This window comes from Malus sylvestris, chromosome 10, assembly GCF_916048215.2.
Source record: "Malus sylvestris chromosome 10, drMalSylv7.2, whole genome shotgun sequence".
NCBI lineage: Eukaryota > Viridiplantae > Streptophyta > Magnoliopsida > Rosales > Rosaceae > Malus > Malus sylvestris.
In genome coordinates this window covers 42,463,983-42,488,820 of record NC_062269.1, presented here as the reverse complement: position 1 = coordinate 42,488,820, position 24,838 = coordinate 42,463,983, and the positions used below count along the sequence as shown (strand labels likewise).

The following is a 24,838-nucleotide window of genomic DNA, read 5'->3' as shown; positions in this document are numbered from 1 at the left end:
TCATCTCCTCCTATTTGTGCGTTACGGTTAAGCAACGTCAACATTTTATATCACTATTATTTTTTGTCTTATTATCTCTATAAAAAAATCAATATAAAATATTGACATAATTTAACCGTAATCGTACAAAATAAGAGGGGATGAGATGAGAATATATGAGAACTAGGAGGGCCCGGTTCCCCAAACGGTACCCTAACGTTTATTACCAGAAAACTTGGGTGGGAAATACGAAGATGGCGCTTGTTCTTAACCTAATTCCGCCATCCCAAACCCTCTTTCAGTCATCGTCCTCCTCCACTCGCCCACTTCCGACTGTCATTTCCCGCCCAAATGAAGCAACTCAGGACTGGAATTCTCTTCTGTTCAAGCTCAAGTGCCGCGGCAGGTTCTCTTGCCTTTTCTCAGACAATAGCAAACAGGTCCCAACATCCCAAATTTCAATTCTTTCCCTCTACTTCATGTTTTCTGCGTTCATTGGGTGGTTTTGAATATTTTTTTACTGGGAAATGAAGAACCCATGTTTCTAATTTGTCAAAAGAGATGAAAAAAATTACCAATTTTCGGAATTTTGACAGCTGACAATGTGGATTTTGAACAATTTTAGGCAAATTGAGCAAACAGATTCAGTTGGGCTTGTATTTTGTTTGGAAATGATGCATTCCTTCTTGTTAGTTTCTCAGTGGAAGATTATGTGTTTTCTCGTGGTATCCTTCTCTGCTTTGCCATTTGCCCTGTGCGGTTTGAGCCTTTGGGGAACTGTATGCTCAGTTAAATTGTGCATGGAGAGTTACATTTGAACTTTCAATTATGTCCGGAAAACACTGCGTTCTTTTAGTGCCCGAGGAAAGTGAGTTTAGGAGCCTTATGCATTGATTTGAGTTTTGAATAAAAGTCGAGTATTTGGTAGTTTGAGCATTCAATTTGTCGGAGAATTGTAAAGAATCATCAAGTGTTGAGTTAATGGTGCACACAAAAGGTTGTTCCACTCTGCTTGCAGGAAGCCTATTTTTCCCTGACAATGTTGTTAGGATGTAGTTGTCCCGAACACCATCTGTCGCTCTAGGTATAGGGGCTGCTGACAAGGTCTAACCATGACACTGCACATCGTCATTCGGACAAATAACAATTTTATCAGATATAACTTACTGAAAAGAGGAGTTGATTGATCTCTTGGTCCCTCTTTTCATCTGGTTTAATGGGCCGTAATTTAAATGCGGGTTTATCTTTCATGTATGAATTTAACTTAACCATTTTAGGGTTCCAGGACCAAGCTAGGAAAGCTTTAGAAGGTGCACTTGGTGGAAAGAAAGATGAATTCAAGAAATGGGACAAAGAAATAAAGAGAAGAGAGGAGGTGGGTGGAGGCGGTAGCACTGGTGGAGGGGGATGGTTTGGGTGGGGTAGATGGTTTGGATGGTCGAATGACGGCAATTTCTGGCAAGAAGCACAACAAGCAAGTCTTGCTGTGATAGGTATCATCTTGATGGTAAGAAATTTCTTGTCCCATTTCTAAATTCAACTCAATGCCGTTGCCTGGAATATATACAGGCCTCTCTATATATCTCATCTTCTTATTGTTGATTTTCAGTACCTCATAATTGCAAAGGGAGAACTGATGCTTGCTGTCATCTTCAATCCGTTGCTATACGCCTTGCGAGGGACAAGAAGTGGGTTTGCTTTCATAACTTCCAGAATCTTAAGGAAGAGAGCGCCAGATGGCCGTAATATCTCGATGAAGGAAGCCTACGGCGGTGTCTCCGCCAAAGAGAGTGTTCTGAGAAAATGGGGAAGTGACTAGTGAGTGATGATTTTGTTTCAGCTTTGATATCACTCCCAACATGCGTTGAGAATGTGGCCACTATTTTTTGTATCTCAAGTCCGAAACGTGTTTAATTTGCTGCAATGCCGAACTTGTGATCAGGCCCTTGAATTAACAACTTGTGGATTCAAATTTAAAATCACGAAAATACCATCTAACGATATTTTCATCCAATTATACACTGTTACGTGAAAAAAGTTAAGGTAAATAATACTGTGTGATTGACTTTGTATATTGTCGGAAATGCATTTCCTACAATAGGGAGCAATCATAATCCAATCATTGCTTTGATTCCTCCGCTTTGGATCCTTTAATTATTTAGTAGTTTCAATTTCAATTAATCCGTTACCAAAGAATTTAAATCAATCATCAAAGCTAATCCCCCAAATTATCATAAAAATACATGTCATGTTGCTCATGCACATATGTTATCTGGAAAATGATCTGCCTAGGAATTTTATATAGCATTGTGGAGCTTTATAGTGCCACATTATTAGTGGAGCTTTAAAGCAATCACATATGTTCTAACTAATATAATTATGTTATCTGCTCTAACAAATATGATTACGCATGTAAATTATAAAACTAAAAGTAAAGATAAAAAGCGGAAAATACGAAGGGGTCAAAAGTTGTTTGTTATCTTTGGTCCACCCAATCCTTACGCTTAAGCCTGTCTCATCCGATGTGTTTGTTTCTGTGTTTCAAAAATTGAAAATCCCTCCTCGAGTCCTGGTCTTCGTGGAAGCTAGTGATGCAACAAATAAGTGACCCTCACGATCTCTCCACCCTTCTCTCTCTCTCTCTCTAAAAGTTTCGGATCACCACACGACCATTTCCTCTCGGCTTGAAACCTCCTCCTAAATACTCCCTTCTCTCCCACCCAGCCAACTTTTTTTTCTTGCTGCAAGGTTTATCCTTGTTGGTTTTTTTCTTTATTTTCTGTTTACTTTTCTGGGTTTTACTGAAACTCCCTCGTATTTTATTGGGTTTCTATCTCCCAAATTTCTTCTTGTTTTCCCACAGAGATTCTCCAACTGGGTCTTTTGTCTTGTTCTTTTTGTTTATTTTGTTCTGTTTTTTCATTTTTTACTTGTAATACTTGTGTCATTGGGTCTACATTCTCTGTGCATCTTTTTGTTGGGGGTTGGTGACCTGATGTCTCTGGCCGTTGGACTTGTTTCGAGCTCCAAAAACATGGGGTTGGATGATGAGAACGCTGCCGAGGTTTCCCACAAGACGGAAAAAACCGGTGAGGCAAGTGCGGATCAACTATCCACAGGGATGGTTAGATCACCCAGTGAGGGTTCCCTCTGTCAGACCGAGGAAGAAGACGACGATGACGAAGTAAAGAAGATTGAGTTGGGGCCTCAGTTCACTCTCAAAGAACAAATTGAGAAGGATGCGGTTTGTGTTTTTGGTGTGTTGTCTCTATTTTGAAGAATTTGGCATTCGGGTTTTTGTATCTGGCTAACGTTGTTGTTGTTTGTTTGTGGGGATAATTTTGAGGTTTTAGGACGATGAGAGCTTGAGGAGGTGGAAGGAACAGCTTCTTGGGAGTGTGGATGTTAATTCTGTTGGAGGTAATCTTTCTTTTCCTTCAAAATTTCGAATTCGTTTTTGTCAAATGAAAAAATGGAGCCTGAAAGTGTGTAAATTTTGATTTTTCCCTTTCAATTTACGGCTGAAGTTCAAAACTTTAGGCCCATTTGATCGCCATTTCCGCTTTTAGTTCTAGAAAAACAAATGTGAATCTAAAAACGAAATGGTCATCAAACCGGCCTTTAGCGTCTTTGCATGATTTTGTTTGCACGCTTTTGTTTTATATCTTTAGCCGTCGATATATCTTCAACTGTCAGTAAAATATATGTTTGCTTTGGTGTATGAATATGCTGCTGATTTCAGCTAGCGGTATGCGATTTTTTATGATCTGTGATGGAACAGCTTTGTTTCTCTTTGTTTTTGTGCAGAAACTCTAGAACCAGAAGTTAAGATCATGAGCCTGGCAATTAAATCCCCTGGCAGATCTGATATAATTCTTCCGATTCCTGTGGACGGAAATCCCAAAGGGTTGTGGTTTACTTTGAAAGAAGGTAGCCGTTACAGCCTCGAATTCACTTTTCAGGTCAGCAATAACATCGTTTCAGGTCTCAAATACACCAACACAGTCTGGAAAACTGCTGTGAAAGGTACTCTCTCTCTCTCCCTCCCCCTCTCTCTCACATACACATATATTCATATTATGCAACAGCATTGATAAGCCTTAGGGAGATTCGATGTTTCATTCTTGCGGATCATTTTCTTCGCAGTTGATAGCACGAAAGAAATGCTTGGAACATTTAGTCCACAGTCAGAGCCTTACACACATGTGTTGCCCGAGGACACAACCCCATCTGGCATATTTGCTAGGGGATCTTATTCAGCTCGAAGCAAGGTAAGTTTAACCGGCGCTTGATGTTTCCATAACCTCAGATCTTTCAAATTAGATTCGTAAAACCGGACCCTTTTGCGAAAAGAATGAACTGGTAGATTTGGTACATACACAACCACCATGTAGAAGAACGAAATATGTTAGCCTAGTAGATTTGGTACATACACAACCACCGTCTCACATTTTTCGCTTTTGGTTTTGTGGTGCAGTTTGCTGACGATGACAACAAGTGCTTCTTGGAGATTAACTACACCTTTGATATCCGAAAAGACTGGCAATCGTCGTAAAAATTCGATCTGTTTTATCGATTTGTAGTCCATTGTTTTGTTTTCTCAAGCTGAGACGATCTGCAATTCATTGTAAACTTGTGAAAAATATTCCGCTGCTGCCTTTGTTTATTTTTCAATCCAATCTGAGACTGGTGACTTCATACAATGACGAGAGGATCGATCCTTTGAAAAGAAGAGGGAAGGGTAAACAGATAATGGTTAATTCTCGTTAGCCAACGAGGGTTGGCTCCGTTGGTAAGGTTCCTTTCTTGTGTTTCGCCCTACCAAGGTTTGAATCGTGCTACTAGCAGTCCTCGTTGATGTCCGATCTATAAATACCTACGTAAATCCATACTAGTGGCAGCTGACAATTAAGTGTCAAGCATAAGTCTTTCTGACTTGAGGTTGTGGGTATGCTTCGATGCTAATTGTGAGAGTTGTTTGAGAAGTTTAATTATTCTTATGATGAAATAATTAATCTTATCCGGTGAAATAAATAATTACTCGTTGTTGCTCAAATTTAATCCACATTTTCAATAAAATAAATGATTATTAGTAAACAACCCCTAAACTGAAATATAGGTTAATGGCTAGTAAGATACATACTACTGCATTTTTATACCAATATTTTTACTTATATATAGAGTATCTTTTTGAAATATCCGTTGATATTTCCGTAACAACCGATATTTAAACCCTTGGGCTGAATGCATGCCTAATGCTGTAGCATGAAACAACTAACACAATATTATGATTAATATATGTGGGAAGTTGGGAAAAGGGATGGGGAGCCTCGAGTCAAACTTGAGTGAAAAGGGCCACAAGAGCGCTTGATTTTCACTATGGCACTAGCCATCCTCCAATGCTTGATTTGATTCTCATGATAGTTTGTGTTTTGAGTGACTAAGTTTTGAAGCGTGAGTCTCGGACCGACATGTGTTCTGACTAAGTTATTTTTTCAAGGTTTTGGATTCTCTTTGTGAAGATTACGGGGATCTGTGAATCGTGTCCGTTCATTATACATTGTGCGGTCAAAAATTATTTTAAATATTTTTATTTAAAATTAAACATAAACAGTGCTTGACAAAAACTGACAGCACGATGTACGATGAACAGACACAATTCACGGATTATCAAGACCCTCACCAAAAAAATCCGAAAAAGATCCTGTTGATTTTTTTAATATTACCGATACAGGTCGATGATGTTATCAATCAACTTATATTATAACTCGTATTTATCAACGATGTCGATATAGGGAAAATAAACACGTAGCAGGCTTACCATCACATTTAAAAAACGGGCCTAGAACGTCTCTTTGGACCTATTAATTTTTAAACCCATATTACGCGGAAGGTTCCGGAAGGCCCAAATTATTGGACTCAGCATCTTCCCTTCCATGTTTCCTTCGAAACAAAATCGAAAGGCTCTCTCCCTCTCTCGCTTCTCCGACTGCAAACAGCACACTGATCAAGGTAATAGTTTTACAATCTTCACCAAGATAATTTCATCTGTATTTTATCTAATCACATGTAATTTTCGATATATTTTCAAATTCAAATCGGACGAGAAAGCAAAGAAATATCCTAACGCACATAACTCAACACTCTGATTTTCTTTCACTTTCCCTCGTTTTCTCGGCAACCAAACAGAGCATTATGCTATTTTATTGGTGTTAAAACTCGGAATGTTGCTATTGCGTTTTCAATCGACTATTTTTTTTGGCGTGTATTAGCTTTTTACAGGTTTGTACGTTGGAACTGCTTTATATCTTTCTGTTCATGGCTGCGTTATATGCTTCTAGGGTTTCAGAAAAATCAAAGTTTGAATTTTGCCCTAATTTGTTTCTGTTAGTGTTGAAACAGGGAGATTGCAATTGGGTTAAGAGAATGAGCTCTAAGAGGGAACATGAAGGTAATGCTAGTGTGAACACGGAAGGGTTTGAATTGCATCCGAAGAGGCAAAAGCTGAATGAGCATTCATCGCCGTCACCTGCCTCTGAAGGCACTCTACTTCCGGGTTTTAATTACGGAGATGTGGACGACGAGGACAACCACAGAAGGCCACCTGTGAGTGGCTTTAACGGGGACGGCGGCGATAATCAAAAGGGTGTACAAAATGGGGGTCAAGTTGAAGAACTAGAGGATGATGATGATGATGACCTTGAACAAGGACTTTACCAAAGGCGGGGACGTGAAATCGAGGTCAGGAGGGATTGCCCCTATCTTGACACTGTCAATCGCCAGGTATATCACTATTCTGAGTTGTTACAGTATGGTATTCCAGCTTGTTTATATATTATCCATACAAAAGTATTCAGTGTATTGATACTGATTGCTTGCTTATTCTTTGTCCAGGTTTTGGATTTCGATTTTGAGAAGTTCTGCTCTCTGTCACTGTCAAATTTGAATGTGTATGCATGCTTGGTTTGTGGGAAGTATTACCAAGGCAGAGGGAAGAAGTCCCATGCATATACTCATAGCCTTGAAGCTGGGCACCATGTTTATATCAATCTCCGAACAGAGAAAGTTTATTGCCTTCCCGATGGATATGAAATAAGTGACCCATCGTTGGATGATATTCGACACGTCCTAAACCCAAGGTTTGATAATTATATTTTCTTATTTTTCTAGTCTTCCTTGGGTATCCTTTTAAGTATGCATGAGTAAACGAATAACTTTGAATTCCTTGTAAGTATGCATAATTAAACAAATAACTTTGAATCCATTTGGTCTTATATGTAGGTTTACTGATGAACAAGTTGAGCAGATTGACAAGAACAAGCAATGGTCTAGAGCACTTGATGGTTCTGATTACCTTCCTGGAATGGTATTGATTTTAGTTCTTGCACAAAATTCCATATTGATGGTTCTGGTTACCTTCCTGGAATTGTATTGATTTTAGTTCTTGCACAAAATTCCATATATGTTTCTGTTTCTGCTGTTGTCAATTCTGATGCTTGGTGCTATGTTTCAACTTCCTAATTTGCTTGGTCAATTCTGTAGAGTTTCCTTTCTATTAACTAACTCAGGGAAGAAGGATCTTTAATCCTTGCCAAATAAGTAATTAGCTATGATAAATCTATTCCGTGCATAGCCAACAATTAGAGCTATGATATATCTGTTCACAGTTTTGATATACTTGTATGGTATCAAGAAATCACCAGTCAGTTCTCTCTCATCCATAAGGTTAGACTAGATTGTTTTGAACCACATAAGTACTGTGTTTTCATATGTCTGGGAACTATTAGGGATGGATCTGTCCGATGGGTGCACTTCATTACAATTTATGTCTTAAAAATATCTAGCAAGGTGTTATTTTGGCTCCTAAATGTTGTTTACCTGTGTTTTCTTGATTTTGTAAAAAACAGGTGGGGCTCAATAACATCAAGGAGACTGATTTTGTGAATGTCACGATTCAATCTTTAATGAGAGTCACTCCTCTAAGAAACTTTTTCCTTATCCCTAAGAATTATCAACATTGCAAGTCTCCGCTTGTTCATCGATTTGGGGAGCTAACGAGAAAGATATGGCATGCACGAAACTTCAAAGGACAGGTTTGATCTTGATTCTTGTAGATTTCATATTTATGCCACTAGGTATTGTTATTAAACATTTTCATATGTTTTATATCTGTAATGTCTACAGGTCAGCCCACATGAGTTCCTACAGGCAGTTATGAAAGCCAGTAAGAAAAGGTTTCGAATTGGAGCACAGTCTGACCCAGTCGAATTCATATCATGGCTGCTTAATACGCTGCATGCGGCTCTTAGAACTTCAAAGAAAAATAGCAGCATCATATATGAGTGCTTTCAGGTTTTCTTTCTTATTCTTATTTTCCTTTGTTGTTGTATTGTTGTTGCTTCAATTTAACCTTCACTTTTCTTTAGAGTATAATATGTATTATTTCTGTGAATAGGGGGAACTGGAGGTTATGAAGGAGATTCCTAATAAAGGTATTGAGAAGATAGAAAATGGTGATGACCAGAACTCAGGTGCTGCAACTGAAAATAAGGGCATTGTCAAGGAAACTTGCAAAATGCCTTTCTTGATGCTTGGATTGGATTTGCCCCCACCACCGCTTTTCAAAGATGTGATGGAGAAAAATATAATACCCCAGGTACTTGGAACACTATTTTGTGCATATGACAACCTTTGTAGTCTCTATATATGCACTGCATCTTCTAGCGAGTTTGAAGGTCATTCTTTACTTGCCTTTTTAAAGGTTTTAATGTCTTTCTAATAATTTCAGTGCCTGAGTAACTTTTTTCCTAGCTTGTCAGGGGATTTCCATGGCTACGTAAAACATGTCTGAATTTGCTGGAGTTACATACATTGACTTTAGTGGTGCTATTGCCCAACTTGTACACTAGTTATCTAAGATTGCTCTGAGTCGGATTCCTCGGATTCTGTAATTATAATCTTAGGTATTTACAACTTTGCTGGCCATTAAGATGGGTAGTTGGGCTATTCCTCAATTTTGTTGGTCTGAATGGAGGATAGTTGATTGCCTTGAATTAAGTGGTTTAGTCTTTCTTTCTGCTCCTGTTCAATACCATATAGTTAATTCAGATTTGATTGCAAATTAGGGACACGGCAACTGGTCTTTCTTCTAAGCATTTTGGTTTTCCATTTTCCTTGAATATTGAATCGAGCCCTGGAAGATGCCCGTCATGTATGTCTCATGAGTCTTGCATCATACATCATCCTCTATTTAAACGATTATAGCACACCTTTGTTATTTTGAGTTTTGCTTTCAAAATGTATTTATTTCTCAGTTCTGTCTCGTGTGGTTTAGGTCCCACTCTTCAACATTTTGAAGAAATTTGATGGGGAGACAGTCACTGAAGTGGTCCGACCTCGCATATCAAGGATGAGGTATCGAGTCACCCGATTACCTCAGTATCTTATTCTCCACATGCAACGTTTTACAAAGAACAATTTCTTTGTGGAGAAGAATCCCACACTAGGTGAGAATATATGTCTATGGAAATATTTTGTACTGGACTAATCGATCAGTAATGCTCATATTTTGTATTCGAATAATCATTTTGCAGTGAACTTTCCTGTGAAGAACCTCGAATTGAAAGATTACATCCCGTTGTCAACCACCAAAGAGAACGAGAGGCTGCGCTCAAAGTATGATCTCATTGCCAACATTGTCCATGACGGAAAACCTGGTGAAGGTTCCTACAGGGTGTTTGTACAAAGAAAATCTGAAGAGCTATGGTACACTTTATTCCTTGTTTATTGGCCTAATGTAAATTTAAAGAAAATTCAAATGCATGGCCTAACTTCTGTTGTTTTCAGGTATGAGATGCAGGACCTTCATGTCTCCGAAACCCTTCCTCAAATGGTTGCGCTGTCAGAGACATATATGCAGATATACGAGCAGCAGCAGTAACATGGGACAATTTGAGGACTGTAGTGTTATAGTTCTGTGGATTTGACGTTTTGTATGTGCAGATGTACGAGCAGCAGCAGCAGTAACATGAAATTCGTAATGGTATGGTTCCGTGGATTCGATGTTTTGTAGTTTTGGCCAAATTTTGACAGTAAAGCAATCGATGTTAGAGTAGATAGCTTCGCGTCTAAAATTGTGTCTTGTAATCGAGGTGTAAAGTGCCGAAAGGAATGTAACGAACTGTTTGATAATTATCTGTTCATCAGAAAAAAATTGTTTCCTTTCTTTTCTTCTGATTGGATGCTTTCTAGTTTCTGGTATCACTGGTGAAATTGAATTGAATTAGGATGTGTGGAAGTGCTTTGAAAATACTTAAAAGCGTTTTTGTTGAAATATTTAAAAAATAAATTCTTAGTAAAATGCAACTGAATCTTGAAAAAGTAGTTTAAGTACTTTATTCTTTGCACATTATTGACGCTTCATCCAAAATGCATTTTAAGTGCTCTTGCAATTCGAAAATGCTTATCGAAAGTGCTTTTAAACATTTTAAGTCTTTATGTTGTCGGTTGTTTACCAGAATTTTGTGGACGTTTCGGAATACTTGCTGCTAGAAGTAGGTGTTGAAAAAAACCTGCACACTAGACCTTGTTCTTTAATGTAACCAACGGCAATAGACTAAACTAGCAAATATTAGAAAAAAACTTAAAAACACACAAGAATTATACTGGTTCGGTAGAACTTACGCCTACGTCCAGTTGTGATTTCTCTAGGCATAGAAATCACCGCTCATTTGATTAATAATAGAGATTACAGAACTTTTGCAAACCCTAGAACTAATCTCAAAACTCTTGGCTGCCTGGCTGTTTTCTTTCTCTATTCACCTTGCCGCACCCTATTTACAGACATACAATTGGCTTACATGTCCCAAGGCTAATTGAATTCCTATTTCTAAGTGGATTAGGAAATTACACTTATCCAAATTCAAATAGACTTCTAGAAATCCAAACCTAAATTGAATAAGAAAACTGAAATTCTTTCCTAATCCCTCTAGGACAAGAATCGGTATACCTCTAGGTTTCTTAAAACAATCCTAAACCAACTAGGACATATTTGACGAACCAAAAACCTAACAGTAGGTGGTAGGTTTTGAAAATTGCTAGTGGGTACTTTTCAATTATTCAATTGTTCGTTGCAACGTTATTCCTTTGGAAGCATGCTGATCCCTCAGTGTTGACACACAAATTGAACTCTGGAGTTGGTCAGGTTTGACGCTTACTTGAAACACCAGTGGAAATAGTCGCAGTATCTGCCAAAGATTCAAACTTGGAAGGCGATCGCGGGTGACAAATTTGGAAATTTTCGCCCCTTTACTTATTCACTTGAAAAAAATAATAAATAAACACTTTTATAGTCCTTGTTGTCAGGGTTATTAATTTATTGCATGATTCGTTAAAGCGATACGAAATGATGCGAAAATTAACATATTTTGGATCAACTGCTTAATAATCATTTAACAAGTCAGGTCATTATTGAGTCATTTGTTAAGTACCGATAAGATTTAGACGTACGCATGACAATGACTTGCATGATCTATTAATGCGACATGAACCATTAACGAATTGAGGATCAATTAAGATAATAGATTTGAACGTTGAGATAACCTATATGACACAAAAGTGACACCAACACAACTCATTTTCCAGGTCTATCTGTAATTTGCACAAATTTTCACTTTTGTACATGCAGTTTCGATTCGTAGTCATTTGTTGTTAATTTTTTACAGCTACCTCTCCCTCTCTCTCAAGACGAAGACATTGACCAAAACAAAATGCCTAACTACATTGAATGGAAATAGTCCGTGGAATAGTACGTCAAACCCTTTCCCCTAATTGCCTAACTTTCCTTGGACCGGAAATGCTGCTTGTAGTTTTAAGCACATCACTCGAGGCACTGGCACCATTTAATTTTTCTACGTAGCAGTGTATGATTGCGTTGAGAAACCAGCACAATGACATCCTACCTTCTCTGTTTCTGGCCGAGGATGGATTTGGTATTTTCCTTTTTATTTTATTTTATGAAAATGTCGTATGTCGGTGATGGAATTAAGTTTTTTCTTCATTCCGTGACGCCCTGCACAACTATACCGGCCCTCCCTTTAACTATTAATAATTTAATAATAACCAAACAAACGTACGTCGTGCCAACCTCCCTCTTCAGCTTCACAAGTCAAAATTATAATCTCCGTCTGATTGGATCCTATTGGTCACGTGATCAAATATTATCTTTTCTGTTCCATTCGCAGCTAGCCACAGATTCGTCCATGTCAGTGTCACACAACAACAATCCTGAGAGGTGTATAGGTTCGTAGCTTCTTGAAGTGGTTAAGAGCGTTTATATTTGCTCTTGGGGTTTTGTGTTCGAACCTCTGCTCCGATATCGTATAAGAAAAAGAATTCAAAGAAGCATCATTTCTTCGGGAAGAAGATGGAGGGTGAGATTGGAAACTTCGTCAAGGTATGGCTCTCAGTTTACCTATCTCTATGTTACTGCTATGCAATTGCTAAGTTTGTGCCAAAAGGAGTTCCAAGACTTTTGCTCATAATTCCGATCGTGTCCCTCTTCTTATACCTCCCTCTCCACCTCTCCTCCCTCCATCTCGGCGGCACCACCGCTTTCTTCATTTCTTGGCTTGCAAACTTCAAGCTCTTGCTTTTCGCTTTCGGCAAAGGCCCTCTCTGCTCCGACCCTTCGATATCTCTTCTCCGTTTCGTGGCGGTTGCTTGCTTACCCATCAAAATTCAGCAAAACCAGTATTCAAAAACCCAAAACAAAGAAAACCCAGCCCCGAAAATAACCAAAAATGGAACAAAATCCCCATTAAACTACGCAGTTAAAGGCCTATTGTTTGCCTTGTTGGTTAAGCTATATGACTACAAAGAGCACATTCATCCAAAGCTCTTATGGATCATGTATTGCTTCCACATATACTTCGCCTTGGAAATAATCCTAGTCATCGCCGCCACGTTGGCTCGAGCGCTTCTGGGGCTGGAGCTTGAGCCCCAATTCGACGAGCCTTACCTCTCGTCCTCGCTCCAGGACTTCTGGGGTAGGCGATGGAACATCATGGTCACCAGCATCCTGCGCCCAACCGTGTATGAGCCTATCCTCGCGCTAGCAACTCGTGTGGTCGGGCGCAGGTGGGCTACTCTCGCAGGCGTGATGGGGACGTTTTTGGTGTCCGCAATCATGCACGAGCTCATATTCTACTACCTGGGCAGGACGCGGCCCACTTGGGAGATCACGTGGTTCTTCCTCCTCCACGGGGCGTGCTTGGTGGCTGAGATCGGCGTCAAGAAGGCGGTCGGGAAACGGAAGAAGCTGCAGCTGCCGAGGTCAGTGTCCGGGCCGTTGACCGTCGCGTTTGTGATGGCCACCGTGTTTTGGCTCTTCTTTCCTCCTCTGCTGCGGTGTAAGGCGGACGTGAGGGCATTGGAGGAGTACGCGGCTGTTGGCGCGTTTGTGAAGAATATCGGCCATGCTTTCGCTTCTACAGCGGTGAACGCAACAGCGACAATAACAAGAACCTCGTAATAAAAGCAGACTTGTGGTGGTAGTTTTAGGCTTTTAAAAAATCAAATAGAAGACGCTGATGTAGTTAAATTGTAACCGTTAAAATAAGAAGAAAGAGAATAAGAGAAAGATTAGGAGGGGAGTGCGGTTGACATTGTTTTAACTAAAGCTACAACTTTAATCATTTTTAAATAGATATTTTCCCATTCGATCAGTCGGCTTCATTCTTGTCCTGGTAATAACTTCTCAAGTTATGTAAAGAGCAAGTTTTTTTTTTTTTTTTTTTTTTTTTTTTTATTGAGAAAAAGATGATGTCTTTGATTATTTCGTTTAAATTATAATATGTTAAGTTTTTGTTTAATATAACCTAAATATGAGACATATTGTATGCATACATGTAGTAAGTAAATAATTTGAAAAAAATAAAAGGATGGGCAATAATAATAACAACATAAGATTGACACATATAGGTGAATTTCACATTGGGGAATTGAAAAAAATAAGAAATAATATATGTGTGTAATAATATATAAATGTATAGTTTTATTCTTAATAGTACTGATATTTTTGTGATAAAACTTAATACTTAGTAATATAGGTTTCTTTTTCAGTACATCGATATTTTTACATTAAGAGGAGATGGAGTTCGGCAAAATTACATAATGGACAATCTAATTTGGTATTGAATTCGTCATCCATGATATTTGAACCTAATACCTCTCATTTTCAAATGAAGAGAAATATTATTAGATTGTAATACAGAATGACAATAATATAGTTAAATTAGAACAGTAACGGTGTAAATATCTGACAATAGGGCTTGCTGGTTTTGTTGTGCGATATGGAGGTGTATGTAACGTGGCAGATTATATTTGCCACCGTCCAAGAAAAACATGCAAGTGAGAAAATATAATCAAGTAAGATAACACTGGGGTACTGACCGGGGAGTACCCAGTATTCTGACTTGGATACGTGGAACAACTAGATAACAACACTTGTTCATCTCAAATCTGCCCAAACATAACCAATCAGCCTTTTAATTCTGTTTGCCAAACATATGCTATCGTGCTATCCAAACGCACGTCTTCTACCTCACCGAAATACTACCAGCCCTCCGAGGCTCCATCCCATTATCGCAAGCTACCATCCTCTCCCACCACCACCAAGCGCATCCCGCCCATATTCAGCCCGCCCAACCCTCCTTCAGTCGGTGACTCCACCCCCGCAGCGAGACTGCCCCGACCAAATCTGGGAGGATTACAAATTGGGGTTTCTCAATTAAATACTCGATGTTGGCTTGGCGAGTGAGCTTGAAGCTTGCATGCCGGAGCCGACGAGGCCACGGGATGGGGTTGATGGAGAGGTAGGAGGAGGATAGGACTTGTCCAGATCCATCATGGCAAGGGTAATGGGAGGAAGAAGGGGGCCCTTTGGTAGCCATCAAATGAAGAATGATTACATATAATGGATTCATCGTTATCATGAAATTTCGAATAAAGGTAATAATGAAAAAAGTTTGAAAATTTTAAGTTTTACAAAATAAAAGGTAAAGTAAATAGTACTATAATTGATTTTTTAGTGTAAACATATAATTTTTCGTTAAAGTAAACAATACGATCGTGGACTTTTCGTTAAAACTTTCTTATAATAATACATTAATGAATTCAAGCACCAGGTAATGAACAATCCGTTTTATATAAAATTTAGATTGTCTAACATATCCTTTTCAGCCTGCGGCTCGAGAAAGTTGAAAAAAAAAGGTAATATAGAAAGAACACACCGCCATACAAAAAGTTGGGCACACACTAATGAATCTTAAATAAATGAAAAAAATCATGAATTGGTAAATTATAATATGAATTACAGATGATCAGTGACCTAATTAAAACTGATTTCGATTACTTAAATTAGTTCCAACACTTGTCTTTTTTTTGTCGAAACTTTTTTGTTTTAATTTTTTTTTGTTAAACGATAAATTTTATTATATTAAATATTAAATTGGTCACCAACAAAGTTCAAACTCACGTCATCTTGCAAAGATTTAATTTTTTTTCCACTGTCTTAATTTGTTAGAAGAGTGGGAAGTCCTTGGTCCTAGACTCCTAGGGAAGCTACTGCATATGCCACATGCAACGCTATCAAACCACACATCTAGAAAATGATTGCAATATATGAAAAAAAAATTAAAAAATGAAAGCAACATCCATCTACCGTTGTTTTGTTTCCATCGCATATTATTGCCCTACAAATTTTTAATTTGCCGGCATGTTAATTCGCCTTTAAAGAGGACCCGAGGGCCCCGTGGCCAAGTAACTTTCACGACTTGTGTTATTATTTTATTTTCTTTGTTAGACCACCGACTATTTCTTATATTTTTTCTACGAATCTTTTCGGTTCTCGAATAGTGAATTCTTTTAACAAAATTATAGAAATTTTAGCGAAATATTTTCGGTACTGTTCATTTAACGAAAAATTACATTTTTACACTAAAAAATCAATACCGGTACTATTTACTTTACTATTTATTTTGTCCTTATTGTTAAAATTCAAATTTTTTTAACCCTTTTCATTAGTTTTCCTCAAAATTATTAGCTGATTCTCTTATTAAAAAAATCACTAAATCTTTACATTTAATATCCGTGCATATACCTCGCATTTCGTTTAATCTCTACTATTTTAATAATTCATCAGTTAATTACTAGTAAATACACAAAAACTAAATTTAGAAACTCGAGATTTATTAAGTAAAAACAAGGTTACATCCAGAAGATGAATGGCGGGCTGTTCTATATTAAAATTTGTTTTAACTTTTAATTGTTGAATCCAACTAATGTGTCACTTTAAGTTTAAAGTCTTTCTTGGTTCCTTCCAACGCGAATAAACAATTGGCCTCAAATCAAAGGTAATATTTGTTGGATTGCGTTGCAATATAATAAAAAGAGCCATCATTTATTCCATTACATTTTTTTAAACAAATAATATTATCTATATTAAAAGAAAGAATGAGATTAGCCTCACAATTTGTTAGTAATGATGTAATTTGAATTCGCCTTTGACCAAAATCGAACTTAAGACCTCTCACTTACAAGTAAAGAAAAATATCACTAGACCGTAACACTAAATTATTATTCCACTGGACTTTGATTTATTAAAAGTTTATTTAATTACACTATCCTCAAGTGACATGGATTTATAATTGACTAACAAAAATTTGTTAGGAAGATCATATTCTCTAATCTTATGATGGGACACTTAATAATTGAATTTCATAATGTTTTAAAAAGAAATCCAACTATCAAATACCACATCATCTTATTTTCAAAATACAATCTATATTCTTGTTTGCAAATGGTAATGCTAGAGATTGAATTTGTATACTAAATTTTGTAAATTAATAATATGAAAGTTGATGTTTGAATTGTTACTTTAAGTACATACTTATTTCTTATTAATGACATATCATTTTGTTTCCAATTTTAATCTATCTAACGTTACTCTTTTATAAATAATAATATAGACTGAATAAATAAATAAAAACTACAATATAGGGATGAGCGTGTTCAACTGTTCCGTCACAACCTTTACAATATATAAATACGATAGGACGATCTTTCTCCATCTAAAAAACTAGTACTCTCATAAGAATTGTTCACAGAAATGAAGAAATTGGAAGGAGAAATCCCAATATTTTTCATGGTTTGGATTTTGGTTGTGGCATCACTATCTTACTGTCACACCGTCGGCAATGTCACTTCTCCGGGCACTACCAGACTCCTCGCCGTCCTACCCGTCGTATTCTTCTTCTTCTACCTCCCTCTCAATCTGACCACCATTTTTCTCGGCGGCCCGTCGTCTTTCTTCCTCGCTTGGCTTGCCAACTTCAAGCTCCTCCTCTTTGCCTTTAACAAAGGTCCCCTCGCCACCACCCCTCCCACTTCCATATCTCATTTCATCCCCTTAGCTTGCCTTCCAATCAAATTCCGAAACGACCCCAAAAACCATGAAAAGAAAGAACGTCCTGCGCAGAGAATTTCTGCTTCAAAATCTCTCCCAAAAGGCCAGAAATCGACTCTCAACTATGTGACCAAGGCTTTGATTTTTTCCACGTCAGTACATGTATATCACAACAAACAGTTTATTCACCCTAAAATCTTACTCTTCCTCTACTCCATTTACATGTACACCGGCCTTGAGCTTATCCTCGCCTTGGTCGCATCACTGGCCCGAGTCTTCCTCGGCGTTGATTTCGAGCCGCAGTTCGACGAACCCTACCTCGCCACCTCACTCCAGGACTTCTGGGGAAGCAGGTGGAACATCATGGTGAGCAGAATTCTACACCCTACCGTATACCAACCCGTCCGGGAAATCTCCACCGGTGCCCTCGGGACAAAGTGGGCCCCGATTCCGGCTGTTATCGCGTCGTTTTTCGTGTCGGCGGTGATGCATGAGCTCATCTTCTATTACATTGGACGGACGTTGCCCACGTGGGAGCTGACCTGCTTCTTCCTCCTCCACGGAATATGTTTGTCCATTGAGATTGTGATCAAGAAGGCTTTTGACGGTAAGTGGCGGTTGCCTGCTGCCGTTTCGGGGCCGTTGGCGATGGCATTTGTGGTGGCGACGGGGGTGTGGCTGTTTTTGCCGTCTATTATGGTGCGGTGTAAACCGGACGTCATGGCGTACAGAGAATATACGGCTTTCACCGAGTTTATGAAAAGTGTTGGTAACTTTGTCAAAGTTTCTTTCTTAAGCATAGTTGGAAAATAGAAGAAGCACTACCATAATTGTATTTACTAATCAATAATGTTATTCTTACTATATTTTTGTACCACAATTGTATACCACTTTAAATGGTATCTAATGTGGACAGTTACATCATCTAAATTAACAAGCATTTAATTTCAAAATGTTAATCAATAATTAATAAAAAAGATTGTTAATTAAATGATGATTGTGGTATACGAGGAGTCACCTTCTTCCACCTTTATTTAAGTGTTTTAATTAATAAAAAGATTGAAATTAAATGATGTAGCTTGTCTAACTCATCTGCCACCTAAGATGGTAAAGAAATATGGTAAGAATAACATTACTCTTTATTAATTAGTTACGTGTGACTGAGCAATCCCAGTCTTTAATAAAAGACCAAAATTGCCAACTTTTTGTTGACACTTTGTTCTCCCTGGCTTCAAGTTTTTCTGCTATTTTTGTGGCTCTCCTCTTACTAAGAATCTTGGCAAGTACCTTTCTCTACGAATAACACTTCTAAAGGGAGACTGCAAGACAATAAGGTTACCTGTTTTGCGATAATCTTAGGAAAGATCTATCATACATAGTCTTATCTTTACTTTATAAATAGACTATTTTCACGACTCGAATCCGTAACCTTTTAGTCACAACTAATTTGACAAAAATAATTTTCAATTTTACCTTGTTAGTTAAAGTTTGTGGCTGAAGTCAAATTAGATTTAACTTAAGGTTAAAAAGAGCAATACAGTTGGAAAACATTTTGATTGAAGATGATTATGTCTCTCATTCTTGTGATTACTTCGACTTCTATAAATGGTAATGTGTTTCTCGTAAGTTCGTAACTACTTTTGTGGCTGGCGACAAGAACATTAACGTTGAAGCCTAGTTTGTCTCTGTTTGTGTAGTCCAATAGACTTTGCTGGTCTGGTCAACTCTAAGTGTCTTTTGCTTTGTGGTCCCAGCCCAGACTAATTGCTTCAATTTCTAAGTAAAGACCAGCGCAACGCCAGCCTTGCTTCTCTGACACTTTGTACTTGGATCCATATTGTCCGATCAGCATGTCGAGTTTGTCTGCAACATCCCGCCCTAATGGATCTTTCTTCTTCTTTGTCAGCTTTCTTCTCATCACATTCTCTCCCCCCTCCACCGCTTTCCGCTCCCATAGCTTCCTCTTTTTCTGATGCCTACTTGTCTTTGTTGAAGATTTTGAACCGCGAGCATCAACGGCGATGGTTTTACTTTCAAATGATCTTCCACCACCCGTTCCATCTCGATGACCATTTTTCGGCCTCTTAGAAGGTCTCTATGTTTCAGTGGCAGCTCCATCATCACCAATTGTATTTGGAACTGAGCAGTCACCCAGCTTTTTTTGCTTGTCACCTTTTTGTTTCCGTTCGTTGAACTGACTATTCACGTCTTTTGGAACACGATCATGATGGGCTGCACACCGCTGCGCTTGTAGCTAAGCTTTTCGCTCTTTCAACTTCTGAACATTCTCAAGTGCAAACTCCACAATCGGGTGATGTTGAGGACCAAAAGTTTCTATGAGCTTTCCTTTCTTCATATAGGTCATCCAAGAACTTTATCTTCACGGTTGACGTTGAATACAACTGAGGGAGATCTTATGCCAAAAAGGAAAAGAATCACTACACAAATTAGTATAGCTAGCGGCAGGCAAATCGTAGCTACTAACGAACCTTTAGAATAACTCGTTTTTGTTTTATAGCTCGTTAGGTAACTGCACCGATACAAAGTTTGCTCAGTTCTTTTGCAGTCAGGGACTTAGGCAATTTTTTTTATAAATATTCTTGTCTTTGAAACGTGATACTTTGGAGATCGAAGCTTCTTCATCATCCTCCTCTCCGCCCTGCATGGTTTCAGAAATTCACTACAACATGTTGCATATATGTAGGGGAACGAAGAGATCAGCAACACTTACATTTAGCATGTCGACATATCAGTAGCTGAAACCCCTTCTGCCGCTGGAGTTCCCTCGAGAATAAGACCGTCCTGTTAGTATTTTGAAGAAACCAAATGGCAATCATTCAGGACACAATTTATAAAATCTAGATAAAGCCAGGAGGTTCATCAAAGAAATAAACTTTGCTACATAGAGATTGCAGCTCCTCTTTTCTGGCCACATTCAGTTCCTTGTTTTGAGCCCAATTTTTAACCAAAGCGCACAAGACTGTCAATTCTTAACCCTTCAGAGAAATTCCCAAGCCAGATGCCGCATTCCCGGCTGAAACAGCATAACTGGCTGCATCATTTGTTTCAAACATGAGAAACCCCTTCCTTTTCGTTTCCTGCCAAAACATAATATCACATGTACTTTCAAACGCAACAAACGATGCAAGAATCGTATCAATCTACATATAAGAAATACTTTGTGACCTGAAGGACTGGGGTAAAAGATTGCACTATCCCCCAAAGGTCGAAAACCTTTGTTTGACATCTTCTTTATTGAAGTCAGACGGAAGATTGCTTATGAAAATTGTTCTATCCAGATCATCTCCTTCTTCTATCTCATCAGTAGCGTTGGATTCTTTTGCAGGAATGTCTTCTTAAGCTCATGAACCAATTTATCAACAGGCGGCTTCTTGTTCCTTTTGGGCAGTGCAGAACCTACGACTTCATTAGTACTACTCTAAAGTAAAGCGCGAATCAAAAATGTACATTTTCTGCATCCTGTTTGCGTGTGAATTGTACAAATGTAAAACCGTTCGATAACCTGCAAATTGGAATAAAAGTAAGAACGTAGGGAAGGAGAAGAGTTTATTTCATTGAGCGAGAAACGATACTGGATGATGGTAACAGACCCTGTATTAGAATTATGTTCAATAACTACATCCCAGTAAGCAAAGAACCTCAAAAGGAAGATTTCTAACGATCAGCTTCCACTTCCGAACCCTGAAACCCTGTCTCATAAAAACAATCGAGCGGATCAATAATAATGTAACAATTCAACATTTAGTAAACCCGCCATTTATCTTGCTGGTGTAACAATTCAACAGAAGCACATGCTTATTGAACACTTATAATAATGTAACTTCCAACATTTAGTAAATCTGCCTGGTAACATTTAAGAATGTAACTTCAACTAGGAAATTAAGCATAACCATATACCAAATATAAGAAAAAACAATAAATTGCACGTACGAAAAAGTTGAGAATATTTGAAAACTTAAAAATCTTTTGAAGTTTAGAAATTTTTGAGATTACTCAAATTCTGAAATTTTCGAACCTGCCAAAATTTCCGAATTTGAAAATTGTGGACCAATTCTAAAATTTATGACGGAAATTGGGAAGGCTGTTTCCGATCGGATGCTTTGGAACACGGCCCTAGGCACCTAGTGAATCCGGATCCTCTTTGTGAGGATCCGGGAATTCGTGAATCATACCCGTTCATCGTATATCGTGCGGTCAGAAATCATTTTAAATATTTTTATTTAAAATTAAATACCTAACAAAAACTGATCATACGAAATACAATAAATGAACACAATTTACGAATCTCCAAGATCTTCACCAAAAGATCGGAGAGGATGCTGTTGGGCCCCTAGGAACTTGCTATAGTAGATGGGAGAAATTTCGGTTAAAAGTACCAAAATGACCTTTTAATTTATTTGATCTTTCTAAGAAAACAAAAAATCCCAATCTTCGTCATCTCCTTCCCATCACAGCCCAAAATCAGAGGTTGGAGGCTTGGAGCCTCAGGCAACGTACAAATTGTTTTTGAAGACAATCATATCATTCATTCGCGGTAACCACAAAGCTTTAAGCTCTCCCTCTTTCTTTTCCTATTGCATTTCTGCCTCTCATTTATTTAATTTGAAGGTCGAATTGGATTTAAGTACGATAAAATCGAACTGGGTTCTGATCTGTGACCAGGTTTATAGAAAGATGATTGTGCTTTTTGCAGATCAACTGTTTGTGGATTTGACTGTTCGAAGAAAGTGTCGGAATTGGAGAAGATTGAAATGGGTTTTGTAGTTACAACTCTGATCTTTGCAATGGTGGGCGTAATTGCTTCCCTCATGGTCAGAATCTGCTGTGGCAGAGGCGCATCGGCCAATTTGTATGTCTTATTTGCTCTACTAGTTTTCTCTTTTAATTTCTGAATCCAAAGATTTTAGCTTTCTAACTTGTTTTCCAATTGTTGATGCAATATTTTGAAGTTGGTAGGATGTTAAATTGGATTTTAATGATGTTTAGAGTTTAGGGATGGTCAGATTGAAACCATTATAGTCTGTATGTTGATTATGCTATTGGAACCGATTTCCGGTGATGGAATTCGGATCTTTTAAGGGTTTAGAAACATTTGCATTGCATTTTAGCGAATCGTAGCTCCCTTCTTGTTGGATGACATTGTAGGGAAAATCTACCACATAGATTGTCGGGAAAGAAGAGGAGAGTTTTGGTCAGGAGATGCTTTGATATGGGAAACCTGAAACATGCTAATCGGGTTCGATAATTTGATTTATGTTGCATGATTTTCTAAATGTTTCATGGTGTTCATGTAATAATATTGTCGATGAGTTATTGTGAAACTTTAGTCTATCGTTTCCTAAGGAAGGAAATCTGTGGAATGTGTGGGAAAGGAAGACTGATAATGTTGTTCTTCACCATTTTAAATCCTAGGAGATAAGTGAGAGTTTTAGTTAGACACATCAAGGAGATCCCGTTGAATTTATGTTTGATTAGTTAGATTTATTGGTTACATTCGTGAAATATGTATAGATTTATCCTCAACATTTCTGTCTGCATCAAATGAGATGAGGCGGCGTTGATTTTGATGTTTACTCCATGTCTACATCTAGACTTACCGCACAATGTTGTTTGCATGATTAAGATTCAAACACTTTTGGACCTTTCCGGTGTTGGGGGCATGTTTCAAATCCTCTTAAAGCTAAACGTATTGTTTTTTCTTGTGCAGGCTTCACCTTACACTAGTTATCACAGCGGTAGTGTGCTGTTGGATGATGTATGTCATCGACTCTTACCTTTGATTTTTTTTCTGTTAACTTTTTGGGAAAATTTTATCAATTTGGATTTGCTTCAGTTGGTGAACTTTTAATGTTACTCCTTTGCAAACTTTCCCACCTGGATGTTGACTTAGCATGCTCCCTTTGTACTTGGTAGGTGGGCAATCGTATACCTTGCACAGATGAAACCACTCATTGTTCCGATCCTCACTGAAGGAGAGTGAAGTGTGTTTGGAAGAATTTGTTCCTGCAGAACTGGGTCACGCATCATTGTCTCAGACTTTCCATTCGGGATTTGGATGTATAATTTTCGAAGAGAGTTAGTTTGATAAGTAGGTTTATTGTACCGCTACATTTGTTTGCTTCATCCTCCGTAAACAGGGTGATAGACCTGTCTGTTTTTTGCAGTTTCGGCTTGTATGTACCTCTGTTTTATTGATGTGAAATAAAATGTCGATCCCTTGCCATGTTCTATGTGCATGAAACTCGGATTGCCTGAGGGTTGTGTAAGAAAAGAATTGGGTTTTTCGGTTTTTCCGGTTCGTCTCATTTTGTTATTCGTGTATTATAATGTCGTACGTGGTACACTGATATACTATAATACATAGATTTTCAAACTAAAACGTAAAATAGTAACAGCATGTTGCAATACGATACAGATATAAATAGATTTTAAACAAAAATACGTGCAAGAGTAACGTCATGTGACAATACGATAAGGATCTACCATTTATACCAATCTTATCTATATCGAGAGATTTTTCAGTGTGCCTGAAATACGAAGTGGTACACCACATGTCATTACCACACGTCTTATGGGCAAATTGAAAAATCTCTCATCTATAATTCTATATCCTACAGCATGGACTTACCGTCTCTGATGTGAAGACATAGATGTACGCGAAGATATTATAACATTGTGCAAACCAATACATAGCAATTAATGGCACTAAATGATCTAGTTGAACTGTGAGGATCTAGTTGAACTGTGAGGCAACAAGCAATGCCGCAGATTTGTTTTATATTGATTTGATCCAGTGAATGATTCACATAACAAACAATAATATAAGGTCGTGATTTCATTTTCTCTGAGAAAAAGAGCGTGCGAAAATCATTCTTAATATATATTCGAGCAAGCAAAGATCAAACATTTCAGAAGCAGGTAATGGAGAAGAGGCCGCCTGCACTAGCTCTTGGGCCGCTGAAGCTGACGCTGCTTCTGTTGCTGTGGTTGGTTGTGTTTCCGGCTGCTAAGGGTTGCCCATCAGGCGGCAGCCGATGCAGAAGTTGCCCACCAGACGGCAGTCAATGCAGAAATTGTATAGTAAATCAGATGAAGTTCAGCTGCCCAGAATGCACGCCGGTTCTGCGCTGTATGGCTCGATGCTTGTGGGGCGGCAGCTCGAGGGCCAACTGCATCAAGAACTGTGATTGTGGCACCCCGAAGCTCTCCGACTGCAAGAGGTGCATGTCACGCTGCAAGTGCAGCTGCATGTTGTCGTAGATGAGCGTTCTCAAGAAGAACAACAAAGCCTGTATGTTTCTGTTTGACGTATGAATATTATGATTTATGAATTCAGAAATCTATCTTTCTCATGTTCATTTCATTGTCAATGCG

The 24,838-nt window shown here is 38.2% G+C and overlaps 7 protein-coding genes across 9 annotated transcripts; all 7 read left to right on the top strand.

Annotated features, from left to right (window-relative positions):
- The first annotated feature begins 176 nt into the window (after positions 1-176).
- LOC126587397 (uncharacterized) lies at positions 177-1,993 on the top strand. Its single transcript, XM_050252438.1, has 3 exons — positions 177-419; positions 1,265-1,486; positions 1,589-1,993. Exons 1-3 carry the CDS (start codon positions 234-236, stop codon positions 1,796-1,798), a joined length of 618 nt encoding a protein of 205 aa, XP_050108395.1. The 5' UTR covers positions 177-233; the 3' UTR covers positions 1,799-1,993.
- Positions 1,994-2,416: 423 nt separating this feature from the next.
- Positions 2,417-4,682, top strand: LOC126587396 (rho GDP-dissociation inhibitor 1). Its single transcript, XM_050252437.1, has 5 exons — positions 2,417-3,223; positions 3,333-3,399; positions 3,787-4,005; positions 4,126-4,250; positions 4,457-4,682. The coding sequence occupies exons 1-5, from the start codon at positions 2,975-2,977 to the stop codon at positions 4,532-4,534; spliced, it is 738 nt and encodes a 245-aa protein (XP_050108394.1). The 5' UTR covers positions 2,417-2,974; the 3' UTR covers positions 4,535-4,682.
- Positions 4,683-5,863: 1,181 nt separating this feature from the next.
- LOC126587395 (uncharacterized) lies at positions 5,864-10,208 on the top strand. Of its 3 annotated transcripts, none has more exons than XM_050252435.1 (10): positions 5,864-5,991; positions 6,382-6,762; positions 6,874-7,118; positions 7,261-7,345; positions 7,887-8,072; positions 8,164-8,331; positions 8,435-8,635; positions 9,314-9,485; positions 9,573-9,744; positions 9,826-10,208. In XM_050252435.1, exons 2-10 carry the CDS (start codon positions 6,406-6,408, stop codon positions 9,917-9,919), a joined length of 1,680 nt encoding a protein of 559 aa, XP_050108392.1. In that variant the 5' UTR covers positions 5,864-5,991; positions 6,382-6,405; the 3' UTR covers positions 9,920-10,208. The 3 variants fall into 3 exon arrangements, with proteins under 3 accessions (XP_050108392.1, XP_050108391.1, XP_050108393.1); XM_050252434.1 differs by having other exon boundaries at positions 5,890-5,991; positions 6,371-6,762; XM_050252436.1 differs by lacking the exon at positions 5,864-5,991 and adding an exon at positions 6,024-6,261.
- Positions 10,209-12,211: 2,003 nt separating this feature from the next.
- LOC126587642 (acyl-CoA--sterol O-acyltransferase 1-like) lies at positions 12,212-13,703 on the top strand. Its single transcript, XM_050252733.1, has one exon. It carries the CDS (start codon positions 12,404-12,406, stop codon positions 13,508-13,510), a length of 1,107 nt encoding a protein of 368 aa, XP_050108690.1. The 5' UTR covers positions 12,212-12,403; the 3' UTR covers positions 13,511-13,703.
- A 3,358-nt stretch (positions 13,704-17,061) lies between these two features.
- Positions 17,062-18,396, top strand: LOC126584881 (long-chain-alcohol O-fatty-acyltransferase-like). The gene has a single exon (XM_050249251.1). The coding sequence runs from the start codon at positions 17,147-17,149 to the stop codon at positions 18,254-18,256; it is 1,110 nt and encodes a 369-aa protein (XP_050105208.1). The 5' UTR covers positions 17,062-17,146; the 3' UTR covers positions 18,257-18,396.
- Positions 18,397-21,831: 3,435 nt separating this feature from the next.
- Positions 21,832-23,705, top strand: LOC126585802 (V-type proton ATPase subunit e1-like). Its single transcript, XM_050250332.1, has 4 exons — positions 21,832-21,998; positions 22,158-22,313; positions 23,172-23,219; positions 23,378-23,705. The coding sequence occupies exons 2-4, from the start codon at positions 22,216-22,218 to the stop codon at positions 23,442-23,444; spliced, it is 213 nt and encodes a 70-aa protein (XP_050106289.1). The 5' UTR covers positions 21,832-21,998; positions 22,158-22,215; the 3' UTR covers positions 23,445-23,705.
- Positions 23,706-24,220: 515 nt separating this feature from the next.
- On the top strand, positions 24,221-24,827 carry LOC126585801 (uncharacterized). The gene is made up of 2 exons (XM_050250331.1): positions 24,221-24,257; positions 24,322-24,827. The coding sequence occupies exon 2, from the start codon at positions 24,386-24,388 to the stop codon at positions 24,722-24,724; it is 339 nt and encodes a 112-aa protein (XP_050106288.1). The 5' UTR covers positions 24,221-24,257; positions 24,322-24,385; the 3' UTR covers positions 24,725-24,827.
- Positions 24,828-24,838: the final 11 nt, after the last annotated feature.

What these genes read in the sequence shown, in the direction of transcription:
- LOC126585801 (XM_050250331.1), top strand. Translation starts at nt 24,386, where the DNA reads ATGGAGAAGAGGCCGCCTGCACTAGCTCTTGGGCCGCTGAAGCTGACG.
- LOC126587397 (XM_050252438.1), top strand. Translation starts at nt 234, where the DNA reads ATGGCGCTTGTTCTTAACCTAATTCCGCCATCCCAAACCCTCTTTCAG. An exon ending in TCTCAGACAATAGCAAACAG is followed by an intron (nt 420 to 1,264) that starts GTCCCAACATCC and finishes TTAGGGTTCCAG; the next exon opens with GACCAAGCTAGGAAAGCTTT. An exon ending in TGATAGGTATCATCTTGATG is followed by an intron (nt 1,487 to 1,588) that starts GTAAGAAATTTC and finishes GTTGATTTTCAG; the next exon opens with TACCTCATAATTGCAAAGGG.
- LOC126585802 (XM_050250332.1), top strand. Translation starts at nt 22,216, where the DNA reads ATGGGTTTTGTAGTTACAACTCTGATCTTTGCAATGGTGGGCGTAATT. An exon ending in AGAGGCGCATCGGCCAATTT is followed by an intron (nt 22,314 to 23,171) that starts GTATGTCTTATT and finishes TTTCTTGTGCAG; the next exon opens with GCTTCACCTTACACTAGTTA. An exon ending in GTAGTGTGCTGTTGGATGAT is followed by an intron (nt 23,220 to 23,377) that starts GTATGTCATCGA and finishes TGTACTTGGTAG; the next exon opens with GTGGGCAATCGTATACCTTG.
- LOC126587395 (XM_050252434.1), top strand. Translation starts at nt 5,916, where the DNA reads ATGTTTCCTTCGAAACAAAATCGAAAGGCTCTCTCCCTCTCTCGCTTC. An exon ending in CTGATTACCTTCCTGGAATG is followed by an intron (nt 7,346 to 7,886) that starts GTATTGATTTTA and finishes TGTAAAAAACAG; the next exon opens with GTGGGGCTCAATAACATCAA. An exon ending in TCATATATGAGTGCTTTCAG is followed by an intron (nt 8,332 to 8,434) that starts GTTTTCTTTCTT and finishes TTCTGTGAATAG; the next exon opens with GGGGAACTGGAGGTTATGAA.
- LOC126587642 (XM_050252733.1), top strand. Translation starts at nt 12,404, where the DNA reads ATGGAGGGTGAGATTGGAAACTTCGTCAAGGTATGGCTCTCAGTTTAC.
- LOC126584881 (XM_050249251.1), top strand. Translation starts at nt 17,147, where the DNA reads ATGAAGAAATTGGAAGGAGAAATCCCAATATTTTTCATGGTTTGGATT.
- LOC126587396 (XM_050252437.1), top strand. Translation starts at nt 2,975, where the DNA reads ATGTCTCTGGCCGTTGGACTTGTTTCGAGCTCCAAAAACATGGGGTTG. An exon ending in GGATGTTAATTCTGTTGGAG is followed by an intron (nt 3,400 to 3,786) that starts GTAATCTTTCTT and finishes GTTTTTGTGCAG; the next exon opens with AAACTCTAGAACCAGAAGTT. An exon ending in CTGGAAAACTGCTGTGAAAG is followed by an intron (nt 4,006 to 4,125) that starts GTACTCTCTCTC and finishes TTTTCTTCGCAG; the next exon opens with TTGATAGCACGAAAGAAATG.